The 13,761-nt window shown below is 41.6% G+C and overlaps 1 protein-coding gene across 5 annotated transcripts in view; it reads right to left on the bottom strand.

Annotated features, from left to right (window-relative positions):
• The window catches only part of cadm4 (cell adhesion molecule 4), a 242,450-nt gene that overhangs the window by 3,939 nt on the left and 224,750 nt on the right, over nucleotides 1–13,761 (bottom strand). For 3 of the 5 annotated variants that reach the window (XM_053882125.1, XM_053882124.1, XM_053882128.1), the window contains exons 7-8: nucleotides 8,214–8,324; nucleotides 3,376–3,504 (exon numbers count right to left, since the gene is read on the bottom strand). In XM_053882125.1, coding sequence (XP_053738100.1) covers nucleotides 3,376–3,504; nucleotides 8,214–8,324 — 240 coding nt within the window. Of the gene's footprint in view, nucleotides 1–832; nucleotides 903–3,375; nucleotides 3,505–8,213; nucleotides 8,325–13,761 lie in introns of all 5 variants that reach the window. The other 2 variants (XM_053882127.1, XM_053882126.1) reach the window with 2 other exon arrangements.

The following is a 13,761-nucleotide window of genomic DNA, read 5'->3' as shown; positions in this document are numbered from 1 at the left end:
AGCTCCAGCCCACAACAGGACATCAAACCCTGGAGTGAGCGCTCCAGCCTCGGAGGTGTGGAGGAGCACCTCCCCTGTGACACTCTACCACGGTCCGGTGCGGAGACAGGAAAGGTTTTACACCTCAATATGAAGAAAAAACAGCCAGTAAATGGAGCTAACGGGACACGTCTGCAAAGAGAGGCTGCATTATACACAGTAACAAAGCGTGTCAAGGGTCAGCTGATCAGTCCGTGCTTTTTTTTCTGGCTTTTTTCGGGGGTGTTCTAGTTCTGGATTTTCGTTCGAAATCAGAAGCAAAAAAATCTCGAAATTTTTGTTCGAACTCCAATTTGTTCGAAGTCCAGGACGTTTGAAAACCAAGGTACCACTGCATGTATTTTGTTCACGGTTAACATGTTAAGGGCGCACTGGCGCAGCAGTGTGATTCCACTCTGACATGTTTCTTGTGCTGCTGTCTGCAAACTGTGGCCGTCTGGTTGGAGTCTTTCTGATACGAAACTGAGACTGTACAAATGAGAGTACAACAGTATACAGTGTGTGTGTATATATATATATATATATATATATATATATATATATATATATATATATATATATATATATAAGGTGAAGGTGTTAAATGCACGGCCCACCACTGGTAACCACACATTACCCTGCTCTTCCCTTCTCCTCCTTTCAGGACGAGAATGAGCAAGTTTCGGTTACAAAAGAGGACCCCACCAAATAAATCTGTTACCGCTGATGAGTGCACATTGAATGAACAAAGGATGCGCAACCCCCTAATGCAGCAAGATCAAACAACAACAGAAGACGTTATGGACAACTATACCTGTCAGAGATGAACTTATGATTGTTAGGTCAGTACCAAGCAAGAATGGGCTCGCGGGTTCGGTATGAGCCTGCCGGCCCGAATTAAAAATGTGGACAGACGGACGTGTGAGAGGACGTGGGTGGGAGAGGGAGGAGTGGGAGGGAGGGGAGATTCGCAGACAGGGAGGATGAAAGGTCAGATGAACAGGAAGGATGTGGAACATCCAAAAACCACCCCACAAACTCATCCCGTGATAAATGGCTGGACCCAGACCGATTTCACCCGACTTTTTTGTGAAGGTTGCAGGTAAAAACTGTCATTAAAGTTCTTCATTTATTTGAAATGGGCTCAAATAACTCCCAGGATAATGAAATACGTTTAAAAAAAATGGAAAAGTACTGGTATTAAGGAAGTCCCTAAGGACTGTTGAAGGGGTGTAATTGCTTTGATTTGAAAAAAAGGCCTGATTCTTAATTAACCTTCTGCGGCTGAGGAGAGGGAAGGGACGTCATTGTGGCAAATAACTTGGAATTGAGAGACTTGTCCCCGAAGTCATTGATGTCTCTGGATCTTCAGGGACGATCCTGGATGATGAGTTTGTGGAAAAACAGGGACAGTGACACAAGAGTGGCAGAGCAGGGAGGTGATTCCTGGACCGCAGAGTTTTGTGCCAAGTACTGAGGCATCACTTTACTGAGCCTTGCGAGCAAAATCCACTTAAAAGGGGGACATGGTCCACTGTCACAATGGTGATCAAAGAGCCAAAACTGTGGCTCTTCAACAGAGACAATTTGCATGGAAACAAATCCAGGTATCTTGCTCAAGGGCAGGAGTTTCGATACGACAGTGAGAATCTGGAGAATTGACGACACATTGGATCTGGAGCAGATGGTTTGCACATATTTCCAGCATGGCACAGGTTCTTCGGATCTCCATCAGGGAGAGGACCACAAGACAGAACAAGGACCAGGTGGAGCGATTACTCTTCCTGAGCTTGGCAACCCAAGTGCTTTGCGCAATCTTGAGTTGCAAAAATTCTCACATTGCAAAACAATTGAGCACCACTGAGCTCTGTAAAGGTCCAGCCTGTGCACTGCCATGCATGCCGGGTATTCATAGGGAAACCCGGTGTTGAGAGAACTGTTCTGCACTGTCCACTGCAGATGGTCTACCAGAACGGTCATATTGGGCCACCAGAATGGCACTCGGAATCTTTGAGGCTTACCAATGATTAAACTGTGGACAAACAAATAGGAAGGGCCTTTGATGAAGAAGTAAAAAAATGTATATAATAAATAAAAATAATTGTGAAAAGCACCGCAGCCTGTGGAGAGTAAGTGCTGACTTTGCATAAATGCAAGTCTTTCCATAACCCAGCTGGGACTTCTCATTTCCTACGAGTCTTGTTTAATGTCATGGCCGTCCTGGTTTGAACATGAATTGCATCTGAGTGGTGGTCAAACCGTGCTAGATCGGCACTGACAACTTGGGCAAGTCAATAGCTCATCATGCTACACTGTCTGAATCATTCCTTGGCAGCATTGCTGACCATGGAAGCGCTGCCAATACAGGGGCACTTTAAAAGATAGAAAACACTTGGAGGTTTCTCGTAACGGATGAGATGATGCTACACTAACATGGAGCCATAAAACACGAGGACCACACCTACGTTTCCCACGCGCCAAGGTCATCCATTACGGACGGAGGCAGGACGCAGAGCAGCATCCTCTATTACCCGACTGAAACAGATGTCTTTGGCACCTTTGTGTAGCAGGTCGTTTTTAATTCAAGCGACACAATTGATGTTTTCAAACACCAATTTTCATACTCAAAACATTTATCAACAGAGTCCTTATTAAAGGAGGGAAATCTGGGTTTCTTGTTCACACTGACCAAGACAAAAAGGCGTGTTTCCAGGAGCGATCCGATAAAGGTGAAACCACCCAATCTAAAAGTGACACATTACAGGTGGTTTCACACAACACATTTCCTATCCTAAGGTATAACATATTGGCGCCCATGAAATGGACTTTTCCGAACAGTGTTGACGTAGCATTTCCATCTTCCAGACGTGTCAATTGAGTAAATGTTCACCCTCCCGTGGTACAGGGTTAGGATCACACAATAATTTCCTTTAAAATGTTCTCCTCACAAATTACAGTTGTTTTTGGGCCATTTTTTGTTAAATCAATGTCTTTTAAATATTTTTTTATATTATTATTGTTTTTATTATTTATTTAGTTTTCTTGTTACAATGTTACAATGTTTTTAAATTTGTGAAAAAAACGTGAAAATCCTCAGAATCTTGCAGGGAACTTCACCACCATACGATTAAATGTCAAAAAATATTTATAGCTTAAAAACAGAAATAGGAAAAAAATTACATTAATTATACTTAACCAATTGTTAAACATAAAGTTAAAAAGTTTTCTTTGGTGTTCATAAAATTTCCAAAATATCACATAATTGTTTTAAGGTAACTCAGTATCTTAAAATGAACAGTTTAAACAATAAGAGAAATCATTGATAATAACAAATAAGTCAGTGAATATGCGCGTTACCTTTCTGCCGGACTGAACACCAGATGGTGACGATGAGGACGCAGATGACGGTAAACACCAGCAGTGCAAGGACGCCACCTATCACTGCATATGGCACTGCACTGTGAGTCTCCACCACTGCACCAGGATCTTTGGATAAAACAAAGATAAACAGTTTTAGTGGCCTGGAAGAGGTGCTGAACATGACATAGCGAGGGAGGTAAAGAGAGCGATGGATAGGGGAAGAGGTGTCGTCCAGAGATTCCTCATGAAAGTCAGAGGAACGAAGAAGCATTAGAAGGAGTGTAAGAGAGAGACGGCGGGATGGAGAAGTCGATATCTTCCATCCAAGTTGCATTAGCACTTTTCATTGCATTGCACAGACAGAATGGAGGGAGGAAGTGATAGAATAGAGGAAAAAAATCGCTTCTTAAAAGCCCACTGGAGAAAAGCAGCCGTACAGAGGGCGGTGCATTGCTTTAAACGACGGAAACTTTAAAGTGTATTTACACCTGAGAACTGCAGCCTGGGAGATGAAACCCTCCGAATTGCCCCAAGATTGAGAGGAAAAGAAGAAAGAGGGCTGGAAATGGTGTCTGCTGGAACGTACAGTGACACAATTAAAAGTGAATGGATGGTCAAAGTTGACTGCTGATGAAAGAAAAGTGTAATGCACCATGGCTAATGAATGAGTCAAAATCACACTAGGAACAACTTGAACTCAGAAACTTTTTGTTCAGCAGAGTTTTCCGAGCCTGTTTCAGTGAAATAAATGCATGATGGAGGGAATGGAAACACTGGGCGGCGACGAGGAGCCAATCACAGACAAGGACGATGGGTCATTGCAGCAGCTTCGCAGTGTGGAATTAAAACATGAATCATTAATATCCGCTTAGATCCAGGTGGAGACGGGATCAGGAGAGAAATAGAGGAAGACTGACAGCTAAAGAAAGGGAGCTGGGTCATCGGCACATTATACTGAGGCAGGTGCATCACAGGACAGCAGTAGTTTCCTCTTGCTGCGGAGATTCACTTGGCACCAGAGTCGGTCGTGAAACAAGTGTCAATCATCTGCCTCAGGAACCCTTTTGGAATACTTGTGAGCTTGCTCTTGTTTTTTTGGGCTGCCAGAAAAATGATCATTTTCATTCTGAACTTTTGATTTTAAGAGCATAATCATAAGTTTAATATTTAATAACACAATTGTAAGGGACAAACGTGTGACATCGGATTATGTCTCATTTTGAGTGCTTTGATGTGTATTTAAATATATTATTTAAATATTTGTATACATTTTTTCACTTCAGTGCATTATTTAAGATAAACAAAATGCATATTTTGAAAAGTTGGACGTAAACCCAATTTAAAGGAAATACAGTGCATGCAATAAAATGTATGCAAACTCGGCTCATGCACAGATAGACCCTTAGTGGTGCCCAAACACCAGCAATTTCCCAGAATGAGGAAAGTGCCCTTTATGCTAGAGAACTTTTTTTCTTTCTAAATTCTTCAGAAAAAAAGTCACAGTCACTTCCCCATAAATTCTGATGAAATGTGTTTTAGTACGCGATGGGACATTTATTTGAGTTCACAAACCCCCACCATGGCAACTCACACTCCTCCTCATGCAGTGCAGAGCGACCAAAAAAAACGGAACCACAGCGTCAGGTAAAAGTGGTATTTCTGTTTTCCCCTAACATTGTTTGGACCTAAATCAACCACATTGGCACCACTGAAAACAGAACTGTGACTGTCAATCCGCCAGTCATGTGTCTATCTATCTATCTGAACGCAGAAGTGGATTAAATGTGTTGAACAACTTGCATGTTTGAAGATCCCTTCAAGCTTCAAATGGTGATGAAATGTTTTGTTTGAATGCAAGTCCTGTTCTTCTCCTGCTTTATTGTGACTGAATGGGTTCCTTCGCTGTCGCCCCCTGCAGAGTGGAGCATGTACTGCACAGACAACTGCTTCACGATTAAGACTGAATAATTGATCGGGTTTATGTTTCTGTATTTGCACTGCAATTGTAAAAAAAGGCACATAAAAAGCTAAGAGCTTTTATGGACAATTGTGTAACAACATGAAGTAATGCTAGACATCACAGAGACATTTCAAAGTTTTACAGTTGGTCCCCCCCTACTGAGCAAAAGGCAAAGCATGAATTTCCAATGAGAATCCGATCAGCTCCCACCAAGGTTCCTGAGTTACATCTTCTCCAGTTACTTCCTTTTTGTCATTTTAACACCTTTTTTTTTTTCATGATTCGCACATTTCCCAGCAGGTGAACAAGCTCACACTGTCAGAAACGGCAAAGGAGCTGCAGCGGTGCTGGAACAAGGCGGTTGTTTCGGCTCCCCACGCTTCATCTCCAACATAAAGGATGTGAAGAAGTTGAAGGCAAAGAGAGAAACTATTCTTGTCTTTTTGTGTAAATACCACAGATGAAGTGAGCATTGATGAAAGTGTGGGTAGAGTCAGAGAACCTCTTCATCCACTGATGTCATGTAGGGTAGTTTTACCTCTCCTGCTGCGACGCTCAGCAGAAGCTGTTTATCTCTTTATGCATGTGCTTGCGGCTACACAGACCAACGGTCCTTTTCCCCCCACACCTGCGCTTCATCATGCAGCGTGTTCCTGTCCGAGCAGCTTTCCATTGGTAACCCAAAGGAGCCATTTCACATTATGTAGGTACTGACCACTGCAGATGAGCCTCAGTCGGACGTGATGCAATTCATGGCAATACTTTTATATTTTTTAAATAATAGCAAGGTGGTCATAATGACATGGCAGACATCACAAATGAATATTCATTGTTATTTAAATTTACAACCAACTTATTTTTAACAAAGTATTTCAGATTTAAAGATTAAAGTTTTTTTTTCTTTTAAATACCACAAAAATAATAATAAAAAAAGTTTCACAGATTTAGGATCATTTCCCAGGATCAAGTGACTGTCCTCAATTGAAGCAAGTAAACAAAAAAGAAAGAGTTTAGAGCAAAACAAATGATAACTGAGGGATGACAGTACTTGCACTTATATGTCTTGTAAGTGCGGGCCCCCAAAAAGTTCACCTAATTAATTGAATTATTTCATTCTTAGCTTATTATTATTTTCTCAGCTACTCAAATTTTCTCAAGGCAGGGCAACCTGATAAATACGTTTTTTCTTTTTCCATTTACTGACCCATCTGTTGCAGCTCACTGTTGTTCACTTATTGACATTTGGGGTGTAATATCTGTTGAAAAAAATGTAAATAAAACATTATGTATAAGTTTGTTCATGGAGTATTGCACTTCCGGCGATGTCATTATCACAGTACTTGTATGTTTATCTATTGTACATCCTGTATTGGTCTTATTTTCTGCTATGCTATGCACTGTTTTTCCTCTTAGTGAAACACTTTCAAATGTAAATGTATGTTTGTTTATATGCACGTTCATGTGTGTTCAATATAAATCTTGTCGTAAATTGTTTTGCAAATGACTTTGACTCTGTATTGTGATGTCACTGGACAAGCAACACACTAGACATCAAAGTTGAGCTGCAACAATTGGGTTCTGTCGTTTTTTTAACATTAAATGATAAAAAAAAAAAAAAAAAACATATCACGTGTCATCAGTCGTCGGTGGAAATACCCGGTCGCCCCGTCCCCAGAAATTTTGAGTAGCCGAGAAAACCTTTTTTTTTTTTTAAGAATAAATTGTTTTGTCGATTTCCACCTGCAGCGGCATCAATTCCACAACAGTTCTATTGTTGTGGAGCTCTGCACAGCACTGCAGCGCAGAGAGTCATACAAACAGGAAATCAGCCAGTGAAAAGCGATGTGAATCCATGGAATTTTCAAAATAAAACACAATGTGTAGACAGGATTGGCACTTGACTGACTGACGCTTGTCATAAACTCTATAAGGACATTGCTATTTTCAATCCACAAAGTAGCGCAGGATTGACAATTTTGCGAGACAGAGCAGATAAAAACTCCTAGCTCTGCTCCACTTTCCTGTGTCCGCTATCGCATTCAGTGGGTATTCGGCGTAAGCGTAACACCAGCATCAACAGGAAGGAGGTGCTCCAGTGGTGAGGTTTTTAAAGTGGAATTTCCCGTCCATTAGCACAATCTCACTTCGTCCCTTTCATCATTGATGCTACAGTTATGACATCACATTGTGCAATGGGATGCAAATGGAGTTGGTGATGAAAAACGGTCCCTGCGGACGAAACTTTATCCACAATTAATCAGCATTATTGGGTTTTGTAATGAATCATAATAAATCTCAGAAATCCCAGCCTTAATATATTCATCACATTCTTCAACTATCTACTACATTTGACGGACTTTCTGCGGACAAATCATGGTGTAATCGTTGAAAATATACGGTGCCACACTGGTTAATGACGGTAATGTACGGGGTAGTTTTTGCATCCCTTGCATCTTGTAAACAGATGCGCTGTGTTTACTGCACCCTAAAGCTGCGGCTGTCACTTTAAGTTTGATGTTAAACCTTTAGCACGAGTTCATTAATAATATCCGCAGGGCACTTTGGGAAATCTTGAACGCTCACACTGATATGGGAAACACACATGTACAGATGCTGACAGTGCAGTTTGTTGGCAGCATCCAACAGCCAGCGATAAGAAAGAAAGCAGAAGTGGACGGCTGTGTGCGGCGCCTTGCCCATGTATCTGCAGACATGATGAGATGCAGGACAAATAAAAATAACAGTTGCAAGGGAAAGGTGTGTGTGTGTGTGGGTGTAAGCCACCTGAGAGCCATCAGAGCAGCAGGGGAGTGGAAGACACCAGAGGAGAGCTGAGAAGGGCGAGAGGATAGATGGGAAGGGCTGTGTGCGTTACCTTCTGGGTCCTGGCCAGGGATGGGCGGGAGGAGGGTTGGGGTGGCAGGGCGGGAAGTGATAGGTCGGGTGGTGGGAATGGGAGGGACCGTGGTAGTGAGTGACACGTTGTCTACAGGACAGACACACATACACAAATGCTATTATCTACAACATGCAGTGACATTCAGACAATGAATGAGGCACATAAAAGACCAGACACGATGCACAGACGGAGCAGCGACTCAGAGATGAGAATGAATTCTAGTGCTGAATACATTAATAAAAATGAGATGCTGCACATGTTTTTTCAGTTTATGAAGGTAAAAAAAACAATCGGATGGTTTACAGTATTTTGGCTTTAAGTTTCTTCCTTTTGACTGGTACTCTACAGTTTGGCTCTTCAGTTTTGACATTGTCTATGGTACTGCATGTCAATATAGTTGCGTGTTTAGCCAGAATTCTCTGTGGGGTGTTCACTTACCCGCTGACTCCATTGAAATTGAACATGTCCTAACATAAAATACAGCAAGTGTAGTACATAAACAGCATGCCAGGATTAATTTAGGACTAAAAGAACATTACTTTTAAATAGATATTCTGAATAATAATATTAGCCATCATAGAACATAATTTTTGTCAACATTGTTATTTATTTATTTCCCCCCAGATTCGAAAATAATGACCTTGATTTAGCGCCACACAAAGCAGTCATCCGTGACATGCAGGATTTGGGCATTTAATTTATTGACTTTTGGTTTCATCTCCTCAAGACGACACTGAATGAACTCGCACGGCTTCCTTCAGGGCCATGGATTTATTTGATCTTCTTATCGAGCGATTCTGAATAACAATGATCACTTTCAGACAGCGCATCTCCAGCGGTGACTTGTGGCTGAGGGAAACGCAGTACATCACTGGTTTGAAGATGAAGGTGAAGGCACGAGGAAGAAAAATCGTCCCAACAGAGATAAGTAGAGTCTGATACGATTCCAATACCAGAGACAAATGTGACTAATTCTTTTCCTGAACTGACTGTGTGTGAAATGGGATCGATCGGGAGCCGTAACTAGTGGCTGGAACACGGACGATTAATGCCCGTGGCCGACTAATACACGGGCTGACAGGGAGTTCAAGGAGGAGAGCCACGAGAGCCGGAGCGTTCTTTAAAGATACGCGGAGGAGAATTACACCTGGCAGACTGACATTCATCTCCCAGACGACTAAAATACATAGGAACACGTTTCCGATGGTTGACACGTTCGCCGTGGCATCACGGCGACGGCGACTGAGACGGATGCGTTCCCCACAGATAGCTGCCACACAGCGACTGTGTCATCCGCTGTCGCACAATAGCTCGGATCTTGACACATTCTCTGGATCAATGGTGGAGACGCTCACGCTCATGTTGCATTTAGAGACAAAAACAATGGAAGAGAAAAAGGAGACGAGATGAGGTGGCTGATTTTGAGCACTTTGAAGGCACTTCATCAAAGCATCTTTGACAGAACATTCCCTGTGTGTTCTCAGTCTCGGCGCGGATGATAGCGCATGTTCATTCAAAATTGCCTTCATATAGGCATAATTGCTACCACACACTCGCTGCGGAACATGCTCACAAAGGCACGCGGAGGCACACACACCTCGACACACACTGCCCTTTCAGCTCAGGAGTAATTTATTGGTAAGTATTCCGCCGTCTTCTCTCTCTTTCTCCCACCGGCCCCGAGATCATCCATCTTTTTGTACTCTTCTTATGTCAGCACTACAGCTCCCCCATCACACTTTCTTAAAACCCAACCCACTCTTAAAAGAGATCTTAAGGATGCATGAGGAAAAAGTATATTTTATGGAAAGAAAATACTTTGATGAAAAGTGAGATGCACGTAAGAATACAAAAAGGACAGAATCCCTCAAAGGAATATTTCATTTCTGCATTTTACTCTCTGATGTCTACTGGATAGCATCGTACTTTGTTCTAAAAGTAAAAAAAAAAAAGCACAGATACAGTTTTACAAGTCCATCTAAATCCTTTGATTTGGTCCCAATGTGGTGTTTGAAACAGCGTTGTAGACAATCTGACAAATTCCCGCAGCGTGGGGAAAACACCCAAAATATACTTTATTTACTTTCATCACAGCGGAGCCTGCTGTTGCTCACAAGTATTCAGTCTACTGCAAGAGTCATAGCACTGTTTCATGGAGCTCCAGAACAGCAACCAAAATGTTGCTGCATATACTTGTTAAAAACAAAACATTCATCAGAAATAGACTATTTTAAAGTTGTGTTTGTTCTGCACCTTCAAACAATACAAAGCTTAACTCTTGAGATAAAGCGGTTTCAGTTGGTTAAGCCCTCGCTTGCCACTGCACCCTTCATGCTTAACTCACTAGAAAACCTTTATTCAACAAGTCAACAAGACTGGCCAAATAATTTGTGTGATTATATCAATAAACCCAGCACACTTAGGGTTTACATTCAATTCTAAATTGGTTCGGTACTTGATAGTCCTCCACGCGGTCTGCCTTGAACTCAGCACAGCACACAGCTTGCGCCCGTGTAATGTTGTTCCTGAATCTCTCTATGCACTTGCTTTGAACCAGCATGTGCTTTCACTTTCATGTGTTGGCCGAGCTTCCCTCGACAATGAGACACTCACTTGATTCCTGGCTGGAATAAACAACAATGGCCCTTGCTTATATTAGACTTTTGAAAGCTTCCCTTGAACCCTACATCAGTGAATGGGTTTACTCTGAGCAAAAACACCAGACAAGCACCAACATTCCAGTTGCATGTTTCCCTCCACTTATGTTTCGCAGCAGCTTATGTGTGTGTGTGTGTGTGTGTGTGCACTGCGCAGTTTTGTCAGTTTGAGGGCTAAGGATTAATAGCCTGGGTAGCAGCGTTAATTAACTGGACACTGATTCATTCCTCTCGATTTCAACAAAGCCCCCAGAAATAGTTATTATATAACTATACAAAGTTATAAAATGAAAAAAAAAAAAAAAAAAAAGCTGGGACAGGGATGAGGCGAGTCTGGGACAGAGCGTTACTTGGTTTATGACTTTGTCACAGCCAAACTGCACAGAAGCGCACATTCAGAGCTGGACACGCACCGGGCACCTCTTCACTTCTGGAGAGACGTCACTCACTCGACAACCCCTCCCACATGCAGCGGCCACACACATAGAGGAACAGCGCACCTGCAGCAGACACTCTACATTCACTCCTACAAAAGCCTATTTTAAGGCTTGGAACGCATTATTTCTTTTTCCATTCATTATAATGGGAAAAATCGGTTCAGATTTCGAACAAATCGCTTCTCGAACGGCCGTCTGAAAACAGGGAACCTTTGTAAGTGCAGGAGTTCCTGGTCCACTGATGCATCAGACACGTCGCAGCTAGGATGATAACAACAACAACAAACATGGAGGAATCCCTGAACAAAAGCAATGGCCAGGGTTTCCACTACTCTGAATGTATTTGAAATTCTTTCAAAATTGAAATTCTTACACAAATATTTTCAAGACACTAAAAGAGCTTTAGTTTAAATAAGGTGATATAAAACCTTGAATATAGCCACCATCGTGATTTATGGTGCTATTGTCAAAATGATGCAAAATAAACAACATTTTGTTGTTTAAATATATGTATGGGTCCATCATTTGATTCACTAGTATACCAAATTCATTCAAATGCGGCTTCTGCCTCATGGCAGACTTTCTCCCTTCCTTCTTCTATACACTCCTTTGTATTGCCTTGAATTAACACACTGTGGCTGCCAATCAGGCACGCAGCCCATGTTACTGCAGAGGATGGATTTGGAGTACTTTAAAATGAAGGCGCTTCACATTCTCCCATAGGTGCACTACGAAGTTGTTTTGTTGGGCTCCACATGACACCTCCAGCTGTCAATCTGGGCACAAACTACTGCTTCTAGAGAAGTTTGCACGCTAACTTTCATGGTGTGTAGTCGAGTGGTGTTGAATTTGGACTGCGATCATGAAAATAGGCTTCTCTTTTTTGTGTTTTTATGCTTACCACTTGAGTTCGTTGATGTTTGAGTGAGACAGACTCTCATTCACTCATTCACAGAGTCCGATGCTTTTTGAAACCGAGTATATATATATATCATATTTTCTTTTTTAAACAATGACCTCACTGTTCTCTCCCCGAACGTTATCACTTCATAACTGCAGAGCAGTGAACATGCGGCAACAACTGTTCAGCTTGTTGTTCATTTTAACGCAGCAGTCGATCGATGTGAGCACAGACAAGCTGCAGAGACGCACATGTTCTGCACAGAAGCCACACTTCACAACTTTAGTATTTTGAGCTATCATTTGGTTTCTCAAACCATAACCAAACAAGAACTCATGGAAATAAAGTAACTTTGCAGGATAGGAATGATCTCATAGGAAAATGTGTGTTTCTGCATGGATGTAGCCTTACTCTTTGAACTACAGTTCAAAAACTCTATGGTGAATCTCTTCTCGACTGAATCAAAATACTGATATGAGGCGCACTCTGACGGTTAATGTTCTCACAATAGAAATTTTACATTCAGGAGAAAATAATTTTTAAAGGGTTAAACACCTCATGAATAAAACATTCTTCACTATGGTCACATCATATTCAACAGTTTGAAAAATGGAGCCTTTCATGGAGTGGCATGTTTTGAGGTGTCATAAAATGACCTTGCCTTTGGTGGCTTTCAAAGAGTTTGAGATCACAGCAAAGTAAACTGTTCCACAGAACAAGTACAAGACATCACATTGTGAATTGTCCTGGAAAAACAGACAGGATCATCTCTTCCAGTGACCGTTAATATCCCTGAAGTCACCTCTTTCTCTTTTCCCCCTTATGTCGATGTTCCAGTGAAAACAACATGTGAATTGACAGAGAATTAAAGTCTCTAAAACTTTCATCTATACAAACCCAAAGCCTGCAAACCAAGTTTTAAATTCTGTTCGTGCGACAGTTGGATCTATTTCTGAATGAAGATTGTTGAGTACTTTAGGTACTGTTGAACGTATACGTGCAATAAAACGCTTGTTGTACGCCCCTGGCTAAGAGACTGCAGACAAAATGCCTGCCAGGGAAAAGAAAGGCGTATTTTGAAGGCTCCTGGAGTGGGATGCACCTCATAAAGGCAATTTGGAGAGAGATATAAAGAGAAAAATAGATGAAAGAGTGCAGCAAGAGAAAGAGATGGTGTCTGGGAAGAGTTGTATTTCAAGGAGTTACCGTCTACAATTAGTTGTAAATGCATAATAACCATGAGAAGAGTACTTTCAGATGTTAAAATAAATATAAAATTAGAATAAAATAGGATGAACTACTTAAATAAATTGTGTCTCATACTCTCTAAGGATAGAATTTTTTTTTCAGTCCAGACATTTTTCAACCAGCTGGAAAGACATCCACTTTACAACAAAAATAACTAGCAAGAAAACATAACTACATCCTTTGTTGTTGCCTAATGTTTTTCCATCATGTGCCTTCACCTCATCTCTTCAGTCAGCCATCTTGGTTTTGACTTCCTAAGCCTAGGCAGTTGACAAATGGGT

The sequence above is a fragment of the Synchiropus splendidus genome, chromosome 12 (assembly GCF_027744825.2).
Source record: "Synchiropus splendidus isolate RoL2022-P1 chromosome 12, RoL_Sspl_1.0, whole genome shotgun sequence".
In the NCBI taxonomy this organism is placed as follows: Eukaryota; Metazoa; Chordata; class Actinopteri; order Syngnathiformes; family Callionymidae; genus Synchiropus; species Synchiropus splendidus.
Note: the sequence above shows the minus strand (reverse complement) of the source record. Positions and strands in the feature narration are given on the sequence as shown.